The 27,444-nt window shown below is 41.2% G+C and overlaps 1 protein-coding gene across 1 annotated transcript in view; it reads right to left on the bottom strand.

The window, feature by feature from the left end:
• NMT2 (N-myristoyltransferase 2) overlaps positions 1 to 20,173 on the bottom strand; it is a 35,144-nt gene extending 14,971 nt beyond the window's left edge. Inside the window, exons 1-7 of the mRNA XM_041487710.1 lie at positions 19,980 to 20,173; positions 11,338 to 11,473; positions 6,110 to 6,254; positions 1,975 to 2,093; positions 1,787 to 1,878; positions 1,564 to 1,680; positions 851 to 1,021 (exon numbers count right to left, since the gene is read on the bottom strand). Of these exons, the coding sequence (XP_041343644.1) occupies positions 851 to 1,021; positions 1,564 to 1,680; positions 1,787 to 1,878; positions 1,975 to 2,093; positions 6,110 to 6,254; positions 11,338 to 11,473; positions 19,980 to 20,089 (890 nt within the window). The 5' untranslated portion in view covers positions 20,090 to 20,173. The remainder of the gene's footprint in view (positions 1 to 850; positions 1,022 to 1,563; positions 1,681 to 1,786; positions 1,879 to 1,974; positions 2,094 to 6,109; positions 6,255 to 11,337; positions 11,474 to 19,979) is intronic.
• Positions 20,174 to 27,444: the final 7,271 nt, after the last annotated feature.

Genomic DNA, 27,444 nt, shown 5'->3' with positions numbered 1-27,444 from the left:
TTCACCATACGTACGCAGCAACATTTATTTTCTTCTGCAGACAGGACCCTCTGCTCATGTCTGAGCATTTTTTTTGAAGGAGCTCTCCCTTTCCTAGGAGGTCATTGTGCAACACAGCATCTCTGGTTATTCTAACACAGCATTGCTTTTTATTTCCCCCTCATCATTCCTTACAGAAACTTACAGGATCTTTGGTGTTGATAGGTACAAAACAATTTCAAATCAAAAGGTACTCTGTCCTCCAGAAGTCTAAACAGCTGGACTAAAAGTGCAGGAACTGAACTTTTCCAAGTAGAAATAAAATCCATTCCAAGCAAATGAAATTATATTTGACTCTTCCCACATGGTAGTGTTCCTGTATTTATCAAATGCCAATAAAGTCCTTCTTTCTCCAGGAAAGATGAAAGCATTTCAAAAAAGCAAATCATACAATTACCAGAAACGCTTTGCCATCTCTAGCAAGCAACCAAGTTAACAGGGAAGTGTCCCAGCAGGGACACAGGCCACTTGAAAAACACAGGTATACAATGTTGTCATTGGTAGCATGGCTGCCACCAGAAAGTCAACAGAAACATCTGTTAGTCTATTTAAAGTATGCTAAACAAACCACAAATTAAATTTTAGTCCGAGAAGCTGTTTTATCCGAGGCACAGGGAGGGAAGGGGGATAAAAAACCCCAACACCAAAAAATACCAAGCCTGACAAACACTCAGGCCTTCAGGTTAGTCAAGGCCACAACATTTAATAGCTTTGAATTTTATGCTTTTACTGTTTTTAGACAATTATGTTATATTTTCTTAAAAATTACTGTTACAGGAACCAATAATATTAAGAACATCACCTAGGTTACCTGCAAGTGGCCACAGGTTTGGGAAGTACCACTCCAGCAGTGTAAACAGCCTGAAAAATTCCTTCCAAGTTTACTCTTCTGGTTATTTCCCGAATCAATACAGGTGCCACCCGTTTAGACCTCAGTTTCTTATGGACACACAGAAAATTGATTTCTACCATTTTCTTCACACTAAAAAGACATTAAGTAGTGGAAAAATTAAACAGAGTTACACACTGCATGTTTCCATTTTTAGAATTACAGTTTTCCATATTGTGACAGAAGAATTTGTAGTAAAATAAACTTGCCTACGACAGAGTACATCTGCAATGAACACTGATCTATGCCTATGTGACTGCAATATGCAAGCTATCTCTAAGAGGTATGCAATATTCCTTTACCAGAACTCTATCAAGACTTAACTGATTGCTTTACTTTAAGACGCAGTATAGCATCCAAGCAATGCTATGTGGAGTCACAATGCTTTATGTTTGTCAGTGTATGAAGACTTGGCCAAGAATCTCGGCTGATCAACTATAAATACTTTTCAGCAGGGTCAGAAAATTGTATGGCATTACCTGTATCATCCATCACTAAGAAAATTCCTTAAATAAATATTGGTGCTCTTCACCTTGTTCTCCCTTTTTAAGTTCTCTAGAGCTATGGATACCAGTTTAAGGTTTGTTTTTGTGGCATTACTCTTTAACAAATACAAAAGAACTGGTGCATTTTACCTTTCATAAATACGAATATTTGCAGGGATGGCACTTATGAATCCTACCAGTTTTTTGTTTGAAGACACTCTAACCCCGCAGTGCCATTGCGGTAACCAGCCCGGAGGACGCAATGCCCTAGAATTGATGACAGAAATAATTACAAATTACTGCCTAAGAAGATGTAATAAAAACACCCTTCATTGCACTCCAGCCAGAACAGAATGTGGAACTTGGTACTCACCACAGAAGAAATTCAGGTGAATAATCAAACCTAAACATATTATCATCATCTTCTACGTAATTCTCATTTAATAGTGTGTATAACTCCTTCAGCTGAAAACATACACAAAAAAATCCAAAGACTTATCCACATATCAATCAGAAAAAACTGGAATTATTTTAGATACATATAAAAATTGTTCTACTTACAACTTCAGCATTGCTAAGATCCAATGTGTCCCACATAAAACCTTGTGGCAAAGAATATGGCTCTAGGCGGACATTGTCCTTATCTGGTTCAATTGCACCATGTGAAGTTATAACTTCATCTTTTGAGGCAGAAGGAGGAAAAAAAAAAAACCAAACCAAAAAACTGTTACATTGCTAGCTTTTATGATAGTTCTGTAAACTGCATTTAATTCACATAATGTATTTCCTCATAATTATGTAAATGGAACAAGAAGCTTTCAAAAAATGCTGAAAAAATTAGTATTATTAGTTTACACTACTCATTCTCATAGACCACATTCAGACTAATGACTGTCTCATCATAATATTTATAGATATGCACAGAACCACTCCATCTCAACTAATATCCTGCATTTCATAACACAAGAGACAACAACTTATCAGCACATGCACAGCATTTAGCCAGCCATGAGATCCACAGCCTCATCATGAGAACATGTACTCACAGCTAACAAGCTATGGCTCAGATCCTGTTTACCACTGACTTGAACAGACCTGAACTCAACAGGATTACTCAGGAGCAGTAACATTGCAAAGCCAGGGCATTTAAGAGACACTGTTGGCATGTGAAATGTACTCCTAAAATCCTACTTGAAAGCATGCTTTCTTCTCCTCCCTTACTTTACAGCACCAGTCCTCAGCATACACTAATGAACTGCAGCTGTTCCTCTTCTAAGGAGCAGCACCTACTAAATCACAGAATCATTTAGATTGGAAAAGACCTGTAAGATCAGTCCAATCACTAACCTTACACTGCCAAGCCCACCACTAAACCACGCCCATAGGCATATTTACATATCTTTTCAATACCTCCAGGAATGGTGACCCCACTACTTCCCGAGGGAGCCTCTTCTAATTCTCAGCCATCCATCAGTGAACAGATTTTTCCTAACATCCCATCTTAATCTCCCCTGGCACAGCTCCCCTTGAGGTAGTTCCCCCGGTCCTAGTGCTTGTTAGCTGTGAGAAGAGGCTGACCCCCAGACGGCCATGACCTTATTTCAGGTAGTTGTAGAGCGATAAGGTCTCCCCTGAGCCTCCTTTTATCCAGGCTAAACAACCCCAGCTCCCTCAGGCACTCCTCATCACACTTGTTTTCCAGACCCTTCACCAGGTTTGTTGTCCTCCCCTGGACTCAGACCAGCACCTCAATGTCTTTCTTGTAGCATTGCCCTTTAAGTCAGATTACACTGTAAAGCTTTGGACCTCCTGATTTTCTCCCTGCATAACCTCAGCATCCTTGCAGTCCCTTTGGTGGTGCATCTCTCCATCCATCCTTGGGCCTGCCCCATGATCTCAGGAGTTCCTGGTAAGCCTCGACCAAACCAGCTGGGCAGTGAAACGTCCCTTGACTGTTAACAGGAGCTCCTGCACAGTAAAGGCGGGAGTGACACTGTATCAGGATCATCATTCGCCTGAACAAGGTGGGGAACAAGGGATAATCAGTGATTCTCTAATAATCAGCTATTCCCTGACAGCCCTGGAACACCATTTACTTGAACTGTAGGCCAAGTGAAATGGTACCATTGTTACAGGATAGTATTTTTGTATTTTTCAGCTTTTTTTTTTTTTTTTTTTTCTTTTCAAAAAGCAGTTACCATTGTGGGTTACCACCATGATGGAAACTTACTAATGATTAAAGCCAATTATTTGGTAATCCTATGAAGAGTGGTCCTAAGTGAGGCCCTTTACAGTGCCCTGGACCGCAGTGGGCTGCACCAGCTCCTCCCTCTGAGAGGGATGTCTTGCATACCCTCAAGTCTGTGATGCTCTGAAGACTTGCTGAGCACAAGGCCTACACTGACACCCTCCACTCCTCAAAGCTCAACCCTTGCCTGCTGAGAAACACAAGGGACTCAATGTATGTCACTGGGCTCAAGGGGAATTTTTAACAGGCACCTTTGAACACAGTAGCATGTAAACAACTCTGTGCATGTGTGCATGCATGTGCGTTGAGTACAGCAGGAATGCTGCTATCTAGAATCTATAATTAAGTCACTCTTATAATTGTAGCAAATCCTATGTACGTTGAAGTCCCAGTGAGAACAATGGCTAGCAATTGTGAGACTTCTGCCAGATATTTAAAGAATATTTCATTTGCCTCTTCATCCTGGCTGGGAGATCTAGAACTGACTCACACCATGGTATCTGCCCTATTGACCTTCCCCCTGATTCTTACCTGTAAACAGTCAACTGTATCGTCAGCCATCATCAAACTAGACAGTCAAATGTTCCTCTGAGTACGAATTTTTCCACATGATGCACAATCCTGACTAACAGTTATGGCCTGCCATCCAGTTTGGAAGGTCATAATTATTAGCATTTTTAAGCAAACTCTGAAAAGTACCAACAGCCCAAACATTACTGCTACTAAATGGCAGGTTTGGCAAAACTAAAGGATCTATTGCTAATAATTTTAACTTGAAGGCCAAAGGATTCTGAAGTAAGTTTAATGCAAAGATCCCTACAACATTTTCTTGAATTGACAGATTATTTTTTCCACCTAAACACATAAAGCATATCAGCTAGTGATGACTTCCCAAGCTGTTCGTTCAGCAGATAAAAGAAAAGCTTAAAAAAAAAATCTGTGGGATTAAGAAGAAATTCATAGACACTGTTGGACAAAACCTCACCGACCAAATTCCATGAAACATATTTCTATTGAACAACACTAACAAATAATTTTCTGAGCCACTGTATGGGCCTTTTTAGACTGGCAAGCAACACTCTCCTCTCTAGGTGCTGTAAGATACATTGATTAGCCTGAACTGAACTGAACTCCTGGCACTACTGCACAAACACCTGAACTAGCTCTGGAAAAGCTTGATTATGGCAAGAGCATTTTCTGATTTACATTTTAACTTATTTTGGCTAGGGTCCTTCTCCACTTAGGCTGGATTGCTGGTGACAATTACTACCATTACTTTATGCAGGTATTTGGACAGAGTTTGCACAGAGAAAAGCCATGGCAGGTCAATTCAATCCAATCCAGAGGAACATACTGTATCCAGGAACTCTGCTCTGGACTTCTCTATGCAAGAAAAGTCAGGGAGAAATGAGCTTGCTGCGGATTAAGCTATAGCCATGGATTAGTGTGAAAAGCTGCCTGTGGAGAGAGAGTGAGCAGAGTGCTCCTGTGCTTTAGACTCTACTTTATTTCTGCTTATTCTATACCAATCTCTGGTGCAATGGAGAGAAACCTGCAGGACAGAGCAGCACCAGCTACTGTGCTGAGAATGTTTTATTTGTGGGGCCCTCAAGGTATGTTCACACTGAAAAGCTGTCACTGCTTATCTTGAAGATAATGAAAGCAGAAAAAGAAGGTTCAGAAAGCAACACAGAACACAAGATAGTCAGCAACTACTTTCTCCAACAATGAGAAGATTTACCAACTGTGTTATCAGGGATCAGATTAACATAAAAAAAATTTGTCAAATTCATTATAAATTTAAAGGCAAGGAGAGATCATCTCACTTGGCATCAAGAACAGAGAACAGAATCTGAGAAAGCATGTCTTTAAGGTAGTGTATGTTGTGGAGGAGAACATGAACACACAGCAGAAAGAGTCTGTGTATCAGACAAGTGCCACTGTCTACTTAAAGCCGTATGAAAACAGTGCAACCTATGGCAGGAGAGTCATTATATTTCTGTGGTAGCAAATCCACTTACTGAAAAAAAAAATAAGGAAATAGAAATAAACAAACAAAACAAATACTACTAATAAAAAATTGAAGTTTACTCTTTGTCACCACTTAAGAGTTCTTACTTCTCCTAAAGTGAAAAAGACTTCTATGTTCTATTGTTCAATATTTCAGACCTAAAATACACAAAAGAATGCTATTTCAATAGCATTTCCCATTTTTACAGAGGACATCAGAATGAGACTTATTAACATTGTATCTTGCACATTATCTGTGGGGAAGGCAACCACTTCCCTGGAAAACATCAAGAATTCCACATAAACTACACAAAAGACTAAGGATCCCTACCACATACAGTCCAACTTTATACCCATTTTAGAGAACATCACACAGAGCTAGCACATTGCTTTAGTAATCATAAGACAGCACTTTCACACAGATCCAGTTAAACTTACTAAGTTTAGGTACAGGTTGTGTATCCCAAAACTGGTATTTACGTTTGGCAGCCTCATCAATATTCTTTGCTGGGCCTTGGCATGCAGAGAGCAGCTCCATTGCTCTCTGGATGTCTTGAAGCTTCTGCATTGGAATGGCTGGATTCTGCATAAATAGGCAAACAGAGCAGAAAGCTTACTGAGTACATTTACTTCATAAATAGCTGTACAAACATGTTAATTTCTTTTACTGTTACCTATTCTTACAGGTACTCTTCTCATCATGGTTCATTTAGGTAGAACGTTTGTAGACAGGAGGGTGGAAAAAAGTTAGGTGGGCAACAGGTAAACAAAATAGTTGTCAGCAGTACTTTAATTTAACCAAGAAACATCAACATTTTTAACACAAATACAGCAGCATTAAGACAGGATACTGTATCACAATAAAAAAATGCCTCTTATATTCCCCACTCCCCTGGTAAAACACAATAAAATACCAAGAAAGGGTCAGTTTAGGTATTTAACAATAAAGGTACCATTGGTACACATCGAGTTTTTTGATCACTCCGAGTAAATGTAACAGGAATAAGAATTTTTCCTGCAAAGGACAGTACAGCGGAATAATGGTAACAGGCCTCTAAATCTAAAGGGATTTTTCCCTCTCTCTTTTTAAATCTCTTTGTTTTGCTATCTTCCTAGTAGTAAGTCCTGTTCTGAGGCATACCAACAGCATGCTTGTGCTCAGGTTTCCCTAGACTGTAGTGCAATAATGCATCTGAAAGAATAGTCTCAAATGTACTGGAAAATTTTAAGCAATTCTGCACAGAGATTTCAAGCCAGACTTTTTTTTTTTTTTTTTTTGTTTGTTTGTTTGTTTGTTTGTTTGTTTGTTTGTTTGTTTGTTTGTTTGTTTGTTTGTTTGTTTGTTTGTTTTTTTTTTTTTTTAACTGAATAGCAAAGGACTACTATTTCCATATTTTGCTTTCTTTCTAGGATTCATATGCTGAAAAACCACCATAATATAAATGTAACAATGAAGGTAACGCTTAATTTGCATGATCAGGCTCTGGTATCCTCAATCACAAAAAGAGCAAAACTTTGTGCCTGGAGCTCAAGCAGCCCATCATTTACTATTCAGAATAAACACTTTTATTATCTAAATTAATGAAACTAAATTAATGCCTAATGTTTAAGTATTGCAAATTTCACCTGTAAGTGTGCCTTAAACACCTGTCAACTGAATAACTGTGAATTAACATGTTTATACACTTTAGAACAACACTGTTCCAGCCTAAAAAGCCTACCTTATTTCTAGATCAGGATAACAGAGACGTAATTAGACATTACTAATACCACTAGATAAATTCTGAAATCTCATCAGTACATTATGAAATCATACATAAATGCTGACACACTGTAGTTTGTTCTGTATATTTATTTAAAGTCTATAATATGTCTTCTACATTAAAAAACCAGAAAAATCTGAAAAAAAAAAAAGTTCCTATGAAAGATCTTACTAGCATAATAGTAAATAAGAAATTAATGTTCAGGTACTAAATAGACCATGGCTAGGGACATCAGAAAGAATCCCTTTCATTTCAAAACACTCAGAGATCAGAAGTTTACTTTCAATAGAAAGCAAGGAAAACCTACACAGAACTTCCCATGAATTAGAGAAACAAAACCCAGCTCTTGTTTAATTTCAGTTTAGGGCAAACATCTCTTCACAGCACAAGACAGCCCTGTCATGCAACAGGGCTGAGGTAGGAAATGGGTGTTTTTGCATCAGTTTTGTTTATGACCTCAGGCCTTTGATGTCCCTGTGCACTGTAGCAGTCTGAGAGAAAGTCAGGGACTGGAGCAAACTAATCATGCACAGGTCCCTGAAAACAGACCAAATGCATGTAAGGATGCTAAGGGAGCTGGCTGATGTTAGTACAACTAACATCTATTAAGTTTAAAATAGCAATTGGTGGAAGTTTCCTATAAATGGATAAAGGGAAATGTCACACCTGTTTTCAAGAATGCAAGGGGGAGGACTCAGGGGTCAACACTGTTTAATGATCTTGACTTGACAAAGAGTACTTTCTCTGCAAGTGAACAGATGATACCTAGAAGAATTTCTAGAATCGTTAATATGCTGAACCACAGAGCAGCTATTCAAAGCTTCTCTGACAAGCTGGAAAAAGAAACTTGATCAACTTTGACAAAAGCAAATTCAAAGTCCACCATCTGGGTTAGAAAAAGCCCGTGCAAAGGCAGAGGCCGGCATGGACTGGCTAGGAAGCAGCTTGCAGCAAAAAAAAGTTGGAGGTCCAGGTGGGCAGAGGGCTGGACATGAGCCAGCAGATTGCTGGCCAGCAAAGGACAGCTGCATTCTAGGTAGTACCAGTAACACTGGCCAGGAAGTCTTCCCCTTTATGCAGCATCCCTGAGGTCACACCTCATAGCTTGGGGTTCTCCATTACAAGGAGAACACTGGCAGAGTGTTACGAGTTCTCTGGATGGCACCAAGAGGGGGCTGAAGCACATCACACACAAGGAGAAGAGGATGAGAGACCTTGGTTTGTTCAGCCTTAAGAACAGAAGGTTGAGGGAGTAGGAGAAATCTTATTACTGCCTAATGGGAGGGTATATAGAAAGCTGAGCCAAATCTTTTCAGAGGAACAGAGTGATAGGACAAGAAACAAAAGAGATGAGTTGCAAACCAGTAAAATCCATTTAGATATAAGGAATCAGTTTTTTTATTTTACTGAAAACTGTGGTCAAACATCGGTATAAGTTACCCACAAAAATTGTAGAGTCTCCATCCTTGGAGACCAAGCAACCTGATCTAGCTGGACTTGCTCTAAGGAGCAGGCTGGTCAAATAACCTTCAGATGTTCCCTCCAAGCTATTAAGTCTGTGACCAGGTTGTGCAGGCCACCAGTGACTACAACAATGACTGATGAGATTGCAGATATGGCAAGCTTTCTTTGCGTCAGTGTGGACAGCCTACATCACTGGAACTTGTAATAGGGAGAGATGGAAGTCTTGAGAGATGGGCAGTGAAGTGTCCTCAAGGTCACCACTTTATTGCTATGATCACACTCACACCAGAGTATGGAAGTCTTGTGAGATGGGCAGTGAAGTGTCCTCAAGGTCACCGTAAGCATACAAGGCTAAATCATCATTTATTGCTACGATCACACTCACACCAGAGCTCAAAAGGTCTACTATCACTACCACCCCATTTAAGGAAGGCAGAAGCCAAGGAGACTCATTGTTCTGCTTTACTCATCTCCAGACTGACAGATCTGTTTACAAACTCAAGTGACCTCAAAATCCTTCTTCAAAATCCTTTTCAATGAGTTCTAGAGCCCCACTGAGTTTTACCTGATGATCTTGCATATAGTCTCTTAGAGGTAAGGTCTGCAATGTCATTCTCCTCTAAAATAAACTCTTTTCAACCAAGAGCAAGCAAACACTAAAAGCCTGTTTTCTGTATTAAATTTCATACAGCACATGAATACAAAATCTAAGTATTACTTGAGTAGCAGACAAAATAAATATACTTTTCCACACTGATCCAGATCAGCAGTCTAAGATGCTTTCAAAAAATCTGTAACAGAATAGTTGTCTAAGACAGACCTGCAACACAGCAGAGAAGGCAAAATAAGCCCGCAGGCAATGCTGATGCATTTGTAACTAGAGAAAAGTGAAAGCCATAAAAGAAGAGTAAAGTGGTTTAGCTGCTTAGAGCCTGAAAGAAAGACTTACATAAGAACTTTTTCTTTATGCTGATAAAATAGAAAATTTTGTGAGATTACTAATGAACTGACTAAACTTGTGTCAGTAAAACAATCATGAACAGTGCCACTCTAAGCACACAACTTAGAACAAGGACAGGCTTCCACATTCACACCACACATCACATCAGAGAAATGGTGTGCAAGACTGCAAGGTGCAGGACTAAAATCTTGCACATGAAAGCAAAAAAACATGAAGTAGTTTTCTTTTAATGCAATTAGAGGCAACACACGGAACAATAACCTTGGTCAGCAGAAAATCAAGGAACCCATGGGATACTATAGCAATTAACTATGCCTTTAATTTAACACAAAAATTTACCTCACGCCAGTTGTAATAGTGGGAAGCTACTTGTGCATCATTTGCCAACAGTCTTCCTGTATTAGCAGTTCATGACATGTTTTACAGAAAGGCAGTACCAAAAAATGTGGCAAAGTACTTAAGATCTATTATCTTTATATTATAAAGTGTCCCCTGTGCCAAATGTGCCCATGCAAAGCAATCAAGGTAACACAGAAAAGATCTAAAGGGACAACACATAAATCTATCACTATGCTGATGAGCCAGATCACAATCTTTTTCCCCTAAAATTAGGTGGTAGCCCCAATGTGACAAATCTTACAGGACAAAGATTCCTGTTGGTACAATGGTGTAAGGTTCTCTACAATAATCAGATAAAGGAAATGTAACTACCTCAATATGCTCAACAGTCCATAAACTTTCTTAGTTTTACAAAGTTTAGTTCTTGGACTTAGATTTCTCTTGGGATAAAAGCTGTATGCTAAAAAGGCACCACATCATGTTATTCACTGCTCTTTCAGAACATGATCAACAAAAGCACACACAGACAATGCTATTTTATCAGAAAATCCACAATGACTGTACATTCCCTCAAGCAATTCTTAATTATAGTGGAGGCCTTTCTGACAGCAAAATTTTTCTTCAGCCTTTATCTCCATGTTTGAGATTACTGCATTTTATGTACAAATACATGCTGCTTGCTTGCCCTAAAGAGACTCTGTAGCACAGCAGGCCCACCTTCCCTCCTGCTGCTGCTGCTGAGAGAGCTTCATGCTGCAGAAGTGACCAAAACTGCACTAAGCCAATTTAGATGGTGACTAAAAACTAAAGGCAATTAATCAAATACAAAATCTATTTAAAAGCATTACCATCACAGATTATGATTCTATGCAATGAGGCTACCACTAGCCCAGGCTCTAACTGCTCAAAGAGAAAGACAAAACTCCTCCTCTGCCTTTCTCACAGTACACCACCGTGGTGGTGACAGCAGCTCTGAAAACACCAGTTCTCGGCTTGCTTCTCTCTGTTCAGGACAGGAAACATTTGCTTAATTTTCACACACTAAGGCAGAACTACCAACTCACTTTAACAACAAGTGACATGCAAATTAAAATTAAATTAGAAAGCACGCACAAATTAAAACAGAACCAGGCTCTCACTTTTGAAGGTTGTTGAATTTTAATTTCCTGGGAGTCAGATGCAGAATCTGATTTGGTGCCTCCAGAATTTGGTTTCTCCTTTTTTCTCTTCTGCTTCTTTTTCTTCTTCTTCGCTCCCAAATCCCCTCCAGGACTTCTGCCAGAGATTCAAAGAATGTGCAATAAGAAAAATCAATACCACTGAGCCTCAAATTTAAAAAAAGTTAAATATGGAAAAGCCAGCATTTTGATATGAAAAATCTAACAGCATTTTGAATGTAAAGAAATGGCAGTGGAAAGAAAGCAAGGAAGGCGGGAACTGAGAGCATTGATGAAAAACTTCCTGCAAGTGCTGTTTCATCTGTTTTATGCTCTGACACCAGGACAACCAGGCATTCTGACATACTCATATCAAACTGTGACACTACATAGAGACCAGTGCTCTTCTCCAGACTATTACCCAGCAAAAAAACAAAACTACCAAATTCAACAGTTTGGAGGAACACGAGAACTATGGGAACTGAGGAAAGTAACTCCTTGGAAACTCAGTAACTATTAGTGCCCCAACACTTTTTCTCCTTCATGCTCAACCATAAGGCACATCTGAATTTGAGAAGAATCCAGATGAAACATTCTGTTTTCTGGGAATTTTGTTCCCAACTTAAGCCGTAATGAAAGTCTTGCTGAAATCCCAGTAAGAAACAACATAAAACTAACCAAATATTTGTGCTTTAAAACAATAAGCACAATGGGGTCAACTTTAATTAAAAAGCCCCACCCAACAACAAAGTAAAAATTGCATTTGAGGATTCTGATATATTTTGACTACTGATAACATAAGTTATTCTTAAAGGAGATTTTTATTTAAAAAATAATTAAGATATAGAATCAAGATTAGATTAGAATTTGCGAAGTGTGGGATGAGTTGGCAACTCCCAGTCAAAATGAAAATACGGAGGCAATGAGTCAATTAACACTAAATTGTCTTCAAGAGGCTAATCTCTCAGCAAAACCATACGCACATAATGGAACAGAAGACAGATATCAGAGTTTGGGGGGCTTGGGTGTTTTTCACTGGAAAAGAAAAAAAGTCAATGCAACAAGCAATTGTTTCTTTTAATCCAGCAGGGGGAAAATCCGCAGGTATCACACTGACAAACAAAAAGAAAGAAAACTCAGAAGAACATAACTAAAGTTATTACGATCAAATATTTGCAAGGGACATATTATTTGCTGTAACATGCTCACTTTCAAGATTATGATGACCAGTCTTAGCATCTATACCTTGCCTGAGCTGGTAATGTCAAGTAAACACTCTCCCTCCAGTTGGGAGGCCCAAAGCCTGCAATTAACCAAACAATGCAACTCAGCAAAGATTGATTTTTGTGAGATCCTTACTGTACTTTAGAATAGTCTTTAGAAAGTAGTGAAAGATCAGCCTCAAGAATCAATCTCAAGAAGTTTGTAACATTCAAGGTTACACTGGGTTATGCTCCCAGAACGAAAGCATTGTAAATGCCGCAGCCTCTAGAACAGGACCAAGTTGCTACTTAATGGACAACAGTAGAGCAGATCAAACACACTGGAGAGAAAAGAGAGTTTGAAGCATTTACTAGAAGGCTGCAGAAACAAAAGATGGACTTGTGTAAGTGATGCAGGGAGAAAATCTTTTGTTGCAGAATAAGCATACTGCCGGATCACCTACATGATCCACAATGAATCACAATTTCATTGAATCACAGCACTTAGGTTGGAAAACACCTTTAAGATCATTGAATCCAGCATTAACCCAAGTCCACCACTAAACTATATCCCTCAGTACCATATCTACACGTTTTCAATACCCCCAAGGATGGTGACTTAGCCACTTCCCTGGGGAGGCCCTCCCAATACTCAACAACCCCTTTGGTGAAGAGATTTTTCATCACATCCAATCTAAATCTCCCCTGAGGCAAGCTGAGGCCATTTTTTCTTGTCCTGAAATTTGTTACCTGGGAGAAGAGGCCGACCCCCACTTGGCTAAAACCTCCTTTCAGGTAGTTCTATAGAGTAACAAGATACCCCCTGAATCTCCTTTTCTCCAGGTTAAACAACCCCACTTCCCTCAGCCACTCCTCACAGAACTTATTCTTCAGCCCCTTCACCAGCTTTGCTGCGCTTCTCTGGACATGCTCCAGCTCTAGTTTTGAGGCCAGTGAAGGGCTCAAAACAGACAGAAGGTGTGGCTTCACCAGTCCCAGTACAAGGGTATGATCACTGTCCTGGTCCTGCTGGCCACACTGTGTCTGATATAAGCCAGGATGCCACTGGCTTCCTTGGCCACCTGGGCAGCACAGTGCCAACTCATTTAAAATAATAAAATTTAAATCTATCTGAAGGCCTGCATACCAAGCTGTCATTTTGTACAGAATTTAAATACAGAACAGACCCAAAAGACTGGCAAGTGGTAATAAATACAAAACAGTAATACCTCACACATGTGTACAAGACCTAGGACTTCACCACCTCTATCTGGCAAAACTGAGATAAAAATACTAGGAGAAATGATTTCACCTTTGCTGAGATTCATTTAAGGAAGTATTTTTTTTTACTTTCTCAGCTCTCCACAAGCTTGTCTTTCCCTGTAACACCTCACATATAGCAAACAAATGATGCCTCTGTGTCCCTGAGCTGGCTCCCAAGGGTTTGTGTGCTGAACATCAGGCTATTTGGAGTTTCAGCAAACACTGTTCTTGAACAGGCACTGAGCTCCGAACTGCACCAGCGCAGCTCACTGGTCTTCTTGTCTTTCAGGAGGATCCAGCGTCACAGGGGAATTTTGCTCTCTAGGATTACCTGAGGGTCAATGTTTTATTTAGTTTGGTGAAATAATGAACAATTGAATTAAAAAAAAAAAAAAGCTTGGCAGCTATGGAGAAAAATCAGCTTTGCCAAGCTTTACTAATGTTATCCCCAGTCAAACTGTACTTTTACCAGGACAACTGTAGTTTGTACTTTGACCAATTAAAGATCTTTTTAATTTAGAAATGTATAGTCTTCGGCTGGGAAAGAAGGAAGACTGAAGTAAATTGCTGTAAAATATATGTGGCACTACACTACTAGTTTTTAATTTTTAAAACTACACTACTAGTTTTTAATTTTTTTTTAATGTTCCAAAATCCCAGTCCATGGTTTATGACCTTCAGGTTTAAATCTTTCCCACTGTCTGTTGCAAAATAAATACTGGTATTTTTGTCTGACAGGTTATCCAGGGATCATTCCGAGCAGTTATTTATGCAGTCTCCTACTTGGGTCAGTTTATTTTTTACTGTTACAGTCCACACAATGTAAAAAGAGGATTTAAATAGAGTTCTACTCATCCTACTATTTAGGCACACCTGCAACCCAGATATTTGGCAGCAGGCAGAAGTAGAAACTTCTACCCAGTAAACAGGTTTGTCCAACACAAGTTACAACCAGAGATACCAAGCAAATCAGGCCAGAAGCAAAACAAAAACATCACAGGATTTGTTGTCCTTCTCATGCTCTGCCTTGAAGAGAACTGAAAGGCTCTAAAACCGGGAGTGAGAATGGCTGGGAAGGGAGGAACTTAGTTGCTCAACTTGTCGTAGTTCTGCTGGACTTGACAGCACAAAGGATATGCAAAGGTAACAAGATTGAAACCAAAGGCTCCTATTAAAAGCTTTTCTCTGACATTCTTGTGTGCTGACTAAGATCTGAATTCTCTGCCTGGTTAGATACACCTATATAATAACACATTGAATTATATCTCACACTTAGAATCTGGGAGGACAAAAGTTTCCCATTTTTATGAAAGTTGACCTTTAAGCGTGAAATCTCTTTTTCCAAACTACCCTACACCTACAGGTGTTTACCTACACCTGTAAAGTGACACAACTCCGAGCTCAGGTCCTACGTGGGAAGCAGAAAAACAGTACAGAGCTCAGGGTGCAGCCTTGTCAAGTTGGCAGTTCAGGAAACACGACCTTTTCACACATCAGATCAACACATCTACCCTAGTCCAGCCTGCCACACAGACCACAACAGATGATACAAAGAAAACCATTCAATGTTAGACTTCTGGAAGATTTTGTCTATGTCAGTCTAGTGGAGACACACTCATACCAGGAGAACTTTAATGACAGGAGGGCAAGTCTATACACTGAGGTTCAGCTGTATCTAAGTACAGGCACAGTCTAAGATATTTTTAACTGCACCCACAATGACAATTTTGTCAGTCTGATGAATAAGAAAAAGGTGAGGTCAGCATAAAGTGACATGCAAATCAAATTTCAGTTGAGCCAGAAGAAGGGTCAAAAGACCTTATTCTCCCCCAAAATTACTTAACCTTGCCCCAGAAACAGGCTGTGGATAGGACTCTGAGATAGTCACTTAGGCCTACAGTTTTATGATTTTGTCTGCAAGTCACAAATACAAACCCATGATCCCACCCACATACCTCTCCACTTATGTACACACATCTGGTGTTTTGCATAGATGTGGGAAAAAAATACTTTTGCTTCTCCCTGCATGTGGTGGTGTTTTGGTTGGATTGGGTTTTTTTAAACTGAAAAATGGGAATACTTAGTGCATTTGGGGAGAAGTGTGGCAAAGGTGGAGAAAGTTACTTTATGAGGCTCAGAGCAAATCCATGAAAAGCCAAGATGGAAAAATCCAGAGGAGCATGACAATTATCCTGTTCAGGTGGTCAAACTGTTTTGGTTCCCTTGGTTTGAGATTATCTTTCTCACTGACTAATTGTCACTATTATTTTAATTTCCTTTTTGAACACTAAATTCTGCTCTAGCAGAAACACTTTGTAATGTCAACATCTGTTTTATGTTATACGGAATGGTAATTTTAAGTTAGCAATTTCTCAAATTTAAAACCAAACATGTGCTTCAGATGTTTATTTTTAAACTGCAAAGGCCTGTGTGGGGTTCTTGCCTTCACAGTACTTCTGTGAGTAAGTGAGGCTGCAAAGCTGCCTTTCTGAAGATGTTACACAGATCTTTTTGATCACAAAAATCAGGTCTCATGTATACGGGCAAGACTTCAAAAAATTTTAAAGCAGTATTATTTATACTAGGGCTGTCATTGGTTCATAAAGAAAATGGAGGTTTAGGTGCAAAGGGCTTTCTCACTGCTGTGAAAAACTACCACCACTCCAAGACAATATAGAAAGGTCTTGACCAGAAGGGTCTATGCCTTTCAAATTCCACTTACTAACAAACTGCCATTACAAAGAATCTCTCTGCATGAAGATTTCATTTGTATACATTTCAATACTTGAGAATGCAAGGTTTTTAGCATGAAAACCTAGCAACAATACCTTAAACCCTAACCCAAGAGTATTCCTCAGAGCTGCATGTTTCCTCTGCCTTACCCTTAAAGTCTGTAATCTGTACTCTGACACGTAAAACCCACCTGCTAAAACCAAGCACTGCTGCCACTACCTTAAAAATATTTGTTTATTTTTTAAATCCAGAAGTAGTATTCATTATAAAGTTGGCCTTTTTAAACAATAATCATAGGGGTATACTACTAAAACATTCAAAGCAAGTAATTTTTGAGGGCTGGGGGAGTTGTTTAAAGGTCATACCTTTTTCTCATTTGTTTACTAAATGTTTTGTGCTCAAGGCCTTTCTGGCAATGAGCATAAGGAGCTATTTAGAATGTGAGAGACCTTATAAGGCTGGGCTTAGCAGGGTGGATCCAGGTGCAACAAATACATTTTTTTCTACATACACACTAACGAAGATATTTTGTAAACCACACTTTATTACAACACAGAACAAATACAGCATAATGCGTCTAGCAGGAGCAAACTACAGAACAGGAAAACAGCAATGAGTCACACAACATACATAATCCTGCCTCTAAAAAACAGGAGCAGAATCAGAGGACAAAGACATTTTCCCAGTTGAGAGCTACAAAATGGTTATTTTCTGCTGCACTCATTCAGTGCTCAGGCACAAAATACCCTGTAAATTAAAAAACACCAAAAACAAACAAACAAAAAAGACACCTTTTCCTGTCAGCAATATTCTAAGGACTTATATTCAAATCTTAAGAAACATCTTGAAAATAAGTTACACGGCAATCCAATAGTGACTGACACACTGTCAGCAATATTCTAAGGACTTATATTCAAATCTTAAGAAACATCTTGAAAATAACTTAAGTTACACGGCAATCTAATAGAGACTGACACAAAATATTCTGCCTCTTTCTAAAAAGGTGCAGGTTAAAATAGAATGAGATTAAATACCGATCAGCACTAATGGAGACCACACAGCATTTAGCAAGTCAGTTGACACAGGCATAGTCTCAAGTAGCTGGACTGCTCATAAATTGCTTAAGTATATAAAGCCTAATCTAAAAGCTTGAAGCAAACTTTGAAGTTACCTCAAGAATTAATATACAATGACAGGGAGAAAATAGGGAATAATTAATTAGGCTCTTATTACTATAGGCTAATCTCTCAGATCAAGAGTAGATCTTGCACGCTCTACTGTGAGATTTTTTCCTTTCTCTTGCTGAAATTTGTGTATTTCAGCCTGCAGACAAAGAGCAGCAAACAAGATTTTTCAAAGATTACAGGAAAATAAAGTTATTCAAGATTCAATATGAGACTTCATGCAGCAGATACTAATACTTAAGAGGCTTTTTGTACTGGAATGATCTACCATTAATTTAACTAAACTTACTAAAAACACTCATTAAAATACATCTGGGATATTCAACAGAGACAAGTTTTGGGTAGAAGACCATACAGGCTACAGTTGGTGTCCCTTAGAGAGCAGTACTGGAGTAGAGCAGCAAGCTGTGACTCAGAACACAGTGAAGTGCAATTCTTTGTTCCCTGGTTGCTCCTTACACACTGCACTCGCTGTCACAGCAGCCCAAGCACAGCCACACACAGAGCTATACTGCAGAGGGCAGCTACAGCCCAGGCACACACACAGACAGACAGGAAACTGAAGTAGGAATACAATCCAAATGAATTCTGGACAGACATTACCTGACTCAAACCTGAATCATTACCTGGCTATCATTAACTGAATCATTACCTGGCTATCAAACAATCCCAACTAGGATGCCAGGTCAGTTCCTATGAAGAACAATAAATAACAACTCTCTGCTCTTAGGACTATAGTTTCACATATTTGGGAACCACCAACTGTGACATATTTACTGAAGCAAATGTAACAAAATCCCCAAAATAACAAAACACTATTTTGTCCCTTTTAATATACCTGATTTTTATTACTGTAATTATTTCTAACGCAATTATTTTAGTGTGCGTGCCATTAACTCAATGACAGAGCAGCAAGCATTGAAGTTTTCCCTGTTCCTGCCTTCTAGACAAGTCAGCCCTCCAAAGTCCCTTAGATTTCTCTTGCCACATTTAAGATTGCTGTCAACCAAATCCTAGAAGCAGAAGACAACAAACAGTACATCCTCAAACATCAATCACCTACAGAAAAGCTCTCAAGCAGATCAATCACAAATTCACGAGGAAGATATTTGTGTAGCACTGTATAGATTAACCTAGTTCTATTTTAGGTTACTCCAGCCACTCCTGGCTGCGACAACAAAGCGCCTTCTCTGCAATCACGTTTTCAACCCCTCAAAAAAGAAAAAAATATTCAAATGAAACCGACTTTTGAAACATATTCCTCCCACTCCCCTGCCCCAAAAGCCTTCAGAGCAAGCTGGAACCTTGGCACTTCGTGCCTGAACGGAGTCATGTGCAGCCAGCCCAACACCGGTCGGGTGGCAGGGGCCGCAGCTATGCTGGCCGCCTCTCCCATCAGCTCCCCAGGCAACTGGAAACACCGCCTGATCCTCAGCGTGGGAAGCTCGGAGACGCGAGATTAGTGGAGAAGGAACTCCAACCAGACAACAGCGTCTGCCCCGGCTACTGCCGTGCTAAAACACGCGCTCTGCTCCCCACTGAGTGTGGATCTGGAGGTAACATCTCTCTCTCGGAGGACAATGGGTGAGGAGGAGTGCCTGCAGGACAGGCTGACACAGCCGATGCCCGCACCGGCCCCGGCCGGCAGGGCGCGGGCGGTGGGTGTGAACGTGGATGAGCGCGGGTCGGCCCGCGGGAGCCGCTCAGCCGGAACCAGCGGGAGGACACGGGGGCATCTCCCCGCTACAGGGGACTTCCCGACGGCCAGAAATACGCACAAACGCCCCCAAGCCCTAAAAGCGCCAACAACAAGGCAGGATTTACCCTCGCTTATACGGCATGATTTCAAGGCCGGTGTCCGGCGGGTAAGTGCCTGCCCCGCCGCCCCCTTACCTCGGGCCGGGCCGGGCCCGGGCTCCCGCCTCTCCCCTTACGGGCAGAAGGGTGCGGGGCTCCGGGCCGGGCGGCAGGGCCGTTCCACGCCCGCATGCTGCGGCGGGAGGCGGCCCGGGCTGGGGCCGCTCGGCCGCCGGCGGCCCGGCGCAGGCGCCGCGGATGAGCCAGGCCGGGCCGCGCAGGCCGCCCGCCCGCGGGCAGGAGCGGCCAGCACACCCGCCCCGCCGAGAGACCTCGCCGGGTATCAGGGGAGCCCGGCCCGGGCACCTCCAGCCCGGCCTCAGCCGCGGCGGAAGACACGGAGCTGCCTCCCCGAGCCATGCGCGCTCCCAAAGCGCGCCCCTACCCCTTGGCGTGCTCGGTCTCCTCCTCATTGTCGCCGTCTATGCCGCAGGTGTCCTGGTCATCCAGCTCCAGGCTCTGCTGGCTGGCCGCGGACTCGCTGTCCTCCGCCATCACGGGGGAAGGAGGGAGGGAAGGGGCGGGGGAGCCTGTGAAAGAACCGGGGCGCACGGGCAGACGCGGTCCGGAGCAGCTCCCTCTAGCTGCGGTCCTTCCCCGCGCCAAACCGGGGAACGAGGAGGCGGCGGCCGCCGGGGCTGCCCGGCCGCTCCCGCCACCCCGCGGGGACCGGGGCGGAGCCGTGCGGGGAGCGCTCCGCGCCCTGTCCCGCCCGGCCCTGCCCGGCCCGGCCCTGCCCAGCCCAGCCCAGCCCGGTACACTCGGGCGGTGCGCTCCTGGGCCGGGGCCTGCCCTGATCCCCTCATGTCGAATCCATGCTGCTTCGCCGGCCCTCTGCGGTCTGGGTATCCCGTCCATGGGCGCTGCCCCCACAGCCGCGGGAGACCCGAGCGCAGCCCCGGCGTGTCCGTCCCGCCGAGCTCCTCGGGCTGGGCCTGCAGCCGCCGGGCCTCGACGGCATCGACGCGCGTTCTGCCGGCTGCCCGTGTTTCCTTCTCACACCGTAAACACTCGGACGCCCAAGTTATTTTCATAGGTCTCCTTAGAGCTTTAGTAGTGACTCTTGGTGTGCTGCTAGATGTAGACAAAATACCCAGCTGCTTATGGCAACAAATTGAAAGAAAGGAAGAGAGAAAAGCAAATAAATTACTTCAGATCTAGCTCTGCCTTGTTGCTCCCACTAAAGTCAGCCACCAAAGAACAGAGCAGTGTGTAGGGGACCCACCACACCACCATACATCTCAGTTTTCTGGCTCTTTCCCCATTCTACCTTCCAGGTTCTGTCTCTCCCAGTTCTCCTTAAGAGAGGCAGTCAAGGTTCTGTCATAGCTACACAAAATTAACCTGTGTCTACAGTTCAGAGATGCTTTTGAGCCACCTCAAACGCATGTATGAGCATAGGTCCAGATGCACAAATGGACTTTGCCATTGCTGTGTTTAACTTTTTCCTAGCTGACTCCCAGAAGAAGCTCCAGGATTCACAATGAAGCTCTATGAACAAAATTTGCTGCTGGTGGAGGCTGCTGAGGCCACCAGGACAATCCCAGTACTGTGGATGGTGGGTGCTCACAGCACTTGCTATTTTCCTAATGCCTTTTGTATTTCTACAAGCTCCATGCTAGAAAACCTGGAATTGAATGGTAATGATTTATACCCAGGAAAACAAATAAAGAGCACCTTGTGTTAAGTATTTGAACTGTCACGATTTCCAGGGTCATATCAAGCTTTCTGAATGAGATCCAGAATTTCTGAGTGCTTGGTTTGGCAGTGCTGCCAAACAGCCCATTAAAACATAAGAATAGGGTACATCAGTTGTAATTTCTCCTTGTCTTTGCACCCATGAAAGCAATTTAATGTGAGGAAGCTATTGCTTCTGCCCTATTTAAGGTTTGATCTGGATTACTTTTTTCTGTTTTTGATTAGAGGTGACGTCATATTTTGCTCTGTCGTGTATTGCAGGTGACATGTGAAGTAAAAGATCTTGCTGGCCAAACAGAAGAAAGCTAAATGTCCTTCCAGCTGTCAAACTCTGATCCTCTGTGTACTGAGCACTAGCCTGGGGCCGCCCTTCATCCCACTGCACTTGGTTCTTTACAACTTGTGAGTTGCCACAAGAACTTGTAATTCAAACACATGAAATGGAATCTGTAATTTACACTTGGCCAAGTAGGACCTCCCAGTGTCAAGCCCATCGCTGTAGTTTAGAGGGAAAATGTATCTATCATGTCACTCCACTTTGAAATGACCTTTAGAGTAAACCTTCATTCAGTTGTAATGCGCAGGAGAGAAAAGAAATCACAAAACATAGGCACAATTCCCAATAGTTTTCAATAACAAAAAGCAGTTGTAAAGTTGTCCTGTAGCCTGGAGAGAAGTTAATCCAGTGATCATGAATTATTTTTTCCCCCTCATAATTATGTGTAAGAGTAAGTGAAGAACAGTAGGTCAATGACTAAACAGCTGTATTGAATCACTCTGTTGGAGAAGCTGTAGATTTCACTGTCTTCTTTCCTTTACCACAATTTTCCTCATTTCATTGAGACAAATGGAGTAGAAGAGGCCTGGATCCTGACTCTTCTGGCATTTCATACTGTCATTTAAAGAGGCAATATGAATTTCTCCCAGCAAGCTGCCCTGCTAGGCATTCTCCCTGGAAGGGGGACTACAGCTGCAGAATGGCTGCTATTTTATACTTTGTAGCATGTGTGAAGTGAAGAATGACCTTAAGCATAGTGCATTTGATATTCTGAGATTATTATCCAGGTTTGACCATTGCAAGGTCAAAGGACAGTACTGGATTGTGCTTTGCATTCCATGAAAATGTAATTTTTGCTTATACCACAAGTAGAGAAGTTCACCAAAAGTGAGTTAAGCATTTGTCCTGCGCTGTGGATTTCTGAGGTAGCTTTGCATTTCTGAAATTACGAGACATATTCCCAGAGCATTTAAATTCACTCTGCAGACACTGCTCAGCAGTTACATTACTTGACACATGCTGGCTATCACATGTGTAGTTGTCCTCTGAAAATAGAGCAGCAAGGTGAAAAAATGTATCTTTGAGTTTCAGGACCCCACATGCTCAGCCACAGAGAGTTATTGGAGTATGAAACATCAGGACAACAAACAGCAAACATGGCACCTGCAGTGCCCGAAAAGGCTCCTTGTGGGCATCTGTACTTCCAACATCTCTGCTGTTGCACGTGGGTATATCCAGGAACCCCCCAAAATGCTCATGCCAGTACTGCAGACAACCCACAGACTCACACCAGTCTTAGCAGACCATCAAAAACCATCAGAAATGTTTAAACTTAACCAGGTAAAGAGCTTGTGTTTTTAAAGGTGCAAACTTACTGTTTTTAATTGATAAAAAAGACCTCTTCCTAGATGTACAGGGAAGATAAAAGGCAAAAGCCTTTTATTTTATGAAGATTGAAAAGAAGAAAGCACAGTCATTTTGCACAAAAGCTGAAAAGTTATTAACAAAGGAAAATAGACTTCCTTTGCAGGAGATACACTTTACTTAATAGTAAATGGCATATCATGAAATCAGTTAAAGTATTTGTGGCATGTCATGAAGTATTCATCAGTTGGGTATTTTCATAGGTCTCCTTAGAGCTTTAGTAGTGACTCTTGGTGTGCTGCTAGATGTAGACAAAATACCCAGCTGCTTATGGCAACAAATTGAAAGAAAGGAAGAGAGAAAAGCAAATAAATTACTTCAGATCTAGCTCTGCCTTGTTGCTCCCACTAAAGTCAGCCACCAAAGAACAGAGCAGTGTGTAGGGGACCCACTGCACCACCATACATCTCAGTTTTCTGGCTCTTTCCCCATTCTACCTTCCAGGTTCTGTCTCTCCCAGTTCTCCTTAAGAGAGGCAGTCAAGGTTCTGTCATGGCTACACAAAATTAACCTGTCCCTACAATTCAGAGATGCTTTTGAGCCACCTCAAACACATGTATGAGCATAGGTCCAGATGCACAAATGGACTTTGCCATGTTTAACTTGTGTTAATGCCATGTTTAACATGTGTTTGCCATGTTTAACATGTGTTTAACTTTTTCCTAGCTGACTCCCAGAGGAAACTCCAGGACTCAAAATGAAACCCTACAAGCACTCAAATACTTTGGGCATCTTGGTGGCCAACATGAGTTCACAAGAACCCCAGGTTACTGAGGGAGGAGCCATCTCTGCTTGGCAGTAAGAAATACTGGGAATAGGGAAGCCTAAATTCCCAGTACAGGGACTGGATGAACCATCAGGTGAGTCTGTGCAGTACGTGGGCAGGGTTTACCATGCTTCTCCTTGCTCTTCTGCGACTGAATAAAGCCAGCCAGGCACAGATATTGTTTCCCTCAAGCAGCCAGGCATAACCCAGACTTGTTTACCTGCCTAGCACCACATTAATTACATCCCAGTGAGCTGATGATATACAATCCAGCATTCAGGCTATTGGCATCATCTGATTAGTCTATGTGTTTTGATTATTAAACACTGCAAAAGAAAAGTATCTAAAATTTTCATGCAGTCATAGGACTGCTCCTGCCTTTACACACAAAATTGAAATATTCATGGCATTTATAATTTTAAATGGATGTGGATTGCAAGTAACAACTTGGTGTACACATTTTTAATCTTGTAAATTGGAAGCAAAATAGGTCCAATTTGAAAATTAGCGAGTATTTTAGTGTTTCCCTTGTTTTTCTAATTAACATTAAAATAGTTATTGAACAAACAAATGTATTTAGACTTTGGTTCATTCAAGTGTCTACTAGTACTACCTCATATTGGGTTTTTTTTTCTAATTGGTTGCTCTTTATGGTGAAAACTTAAATACTGTCTTCCTCAATTCTGAATGAGAGGCAAGTGTAAAGAATAAGATTGAAAAGAAACAGAAAAAATGCACCAAAACACTGCATAGTTGTTACAGTTAACAACAGCAGAAGTAGAAATGGTTAGGGAAGGAAATGAGCTTGTGATCCCACACGTTGCACACCTGTATCCATGTGAGATCACACCTCTATCTTTATGGTTTGTCTCACCCACTCTACCTCTTTTCAGCCCCCCCTGCATACCCTGCCTGGCGAGCTGCAGACTTGCCTGTTTTCACAGCCTGCTTGCTGCTGGCCTGTATTGGCTGCAGTGGTCAAACTGGGACAAGCATTCTCAAAGCATCTCATTCTTTCTGCTGCAGTCTCTTTCAGCTTTTTTAAATTCCATTTTCAAATGCAGATCATACCTTATCTCTTCTATTTTGTAGCTTACCTTTGCACAGAACCATCCACTTCTCCATGCTGGTGTCTGCATTGGCAAGGGCTGTGGGCTCTGCTGAAGAGGGCTAGGCATTCACATGCATAGTGAAAACATAGCAGAGCATTAAAAAATGTGTATGATAAATACAAACCTTTGTTCTTAGAGGTATGAGTGATAAGGATAGAAAGACTTATTATTGCCAGTAGAGATTTCAATTCTCTAAACCATCTGTTTTTGATGATTGTTGGAAGCAGGATATAAGACTTACCTCAAACACAGGTTCAAACTGGTTCCAGCAGTGCTCAGTTCCTCAGATCCTAGGGTCTCAAGCCCCAAAAAGTTAAAAAACCTAATAATAAGAGCCGACCATTAAGTAATTATTACAAATATATAAATATTTTGCCTTTTTATGTCTATTTTTATTCTGATACCATTCTCAAAATATGTATGTGAATGAGAATTAGCAGTGACAGAATTTTTGATAAAGACAGTGTTGACACAGGTACTGCAGGAGCTCTGACTGATACTCAGCAATTACTTCTGCCCATCCAATCTCCAAATCAATCCAATTTACTCCCATCAGCTCTGCAATCAGTTCTCCCACTAGCCTTTTACACTTCCTGCTATCAATGTGCCTGCTGTTTCCTTCTCTTTGCAGGGAGGCTGCAGGTACAGCCAAGATGCTTTATTTCCCTCATTCTGAATGAAGGGAGTGATAGATACATTAGTTATACTTTATCTCTTGACCATTTCAATAGTTTTTCCAAAATGTGTGTTTTTAGAGTTTTCTTTTTGCCTGTTTCAGATAGTTCTTTACTCACAAACAAAAAAGAACTTCCTGTAACAGATGTGCTTTCTGAGTGATTAGAAACAGATTAACAGCATGGTTCAGGATGCACACCTATGTCATGGAGAATTACACTGAATTAAGAAGTGTCTCATAGACATAGTATCTTCCCTATGAAGACCATGGAAAATCAGACTCTATTATAACTCTTCAATTTCTATGCAGAATTATTTTACATTTTACAGTAAGATTTTACCCTTCCAGAATTTTACAACTTTGCACAAAAGACTTTGTCAAGTGTGCAACAACTGCAGAGTAACTGACTAAAATATAGATTCTAGACAAGCTTTAATCACAAAATTTATACATCAGGTCTAGGCTAGAAGGCAAGTGTGAATAAATCTCTTGGAAGTTGGAGGTACAGCAGAAACTCAGCAGCAAACATGGTTTTGACCCTGTAATGTCAGACCACAAGGACAATTAAGTTAATTAATACAAGCCTTTATGGGCTCTCATGCTGGTTCTTCCAGTCAGTCTGGGTGAGCAACCCTCACTTTGTCATTGCTTCATGTTGAAATGGTGAAAGTAGTATTTAAGCCAGCTTTTATATCAAGTGCACTTATATACATACATGTGAATGTGTATCCATGCATGTGTGCATGCACACACACACTTATCTAAGCATACTTTCAAGGATTTCAAGGAATGAAAGACCAATCCAGCTGTCAAGACAAATACACTTCTCACTGGGGGAACCTGGCTATCATGTTTTGCTTCTCTCATTTTTATTTTATTATTTAATGCAGGATTGCAAGGTGTTAAATATGAGTTAGAGCAAATAGCATAGATAGAAAGCAAGCTTGACCTCACCAACATCTAAAAGTAGCTTCACTGAAAAGTCGAATCTTAGGGTGTCACATTGTTTGTCCCACTGATGTGTGGCCTCACAGCATGGCACAAAACTTAAAGCAGAATCAGAGAGTTGTGTTTATAGAAGGGGCATTCCTTGAAGAGAGAGGAGACAGAAGCCGAGGCCCATAGCTTTCTCATCTCCAAGCTTTCTAAACTTCCTACAACCAGTAACTCAACAAAACCCCTTAAAAAACAGTGCTTGTAACAGGACCCACTTCAAATAAATTCTTTCAGTTTTGATACCCAACCTCTCTTGCAGCAGGACCAGCCATTCCTTTAAAAGTGGGATTTCTCATCTCACAGCATTATTTTAAGAACTATTTCATCCCTTTATAATATAAAACTGTCAGGAGCATTCCTCTGTTTGGTTTATTGAGGAGTCTGTCTTTCTAGTCATGTGAACACAAAGTCCTTCTTTACAGAACCACAAAAACAACCTGTAAACAAGTATTTCATTTGTACCTCCCTGTTGTCATCACATTTTCCTTCCCTGTGCCTGTAAGTTTCTAAGGCAGAATAGCTATTTAATGATCAAACAAACTAACTGGCACTATTCATTGCTAGAAGAAAAGTACATCAATAAAGCAAGAAATACTTCAGTTCAGTGATAATAGACCAGGTGCCACAGTTTGCAAAGTAATTACCTGTGGATACCAGAGGATTACAGCTGAAAAGAACTAGATACCCTTTCTGCTATTACTGACAAATAGAAGACAGTACCTGGTCTCAATTTAACAGTTGGAATTACATGAATAAATGTAATAAAAAATACTCCTCTGTTCTGAAAATTGCACTTGACAGCTGCCTGTTTGTTCACCTGAAGCTCCAACTCCAATTGTTTTACAGCATGGAAATGAAAATAGCACATATGATGAAAATATAGTGTATGTAGGTATCTAT

Source organism: Pyrgilauda ruficollis, unplaced genomic scaffold (genome assembly GCF_017590135.1).
Source record: "Pyrgilauda ruficollis isolate IOZ18807 unplaced genomic scaffold, ASM1759013v1 scaffold12, whole genome shotgun sequence".
Classification (NCBI taxonomy): Eukaryota; Metazoa; Chordata; class Aves; order Passeriformes; family Passeridae; genus Pyrgilauda; species Pyrgilauda ruficollis.
This window is presented reverse-complemented; position numbering and strand designations above follow the sequence as displayed.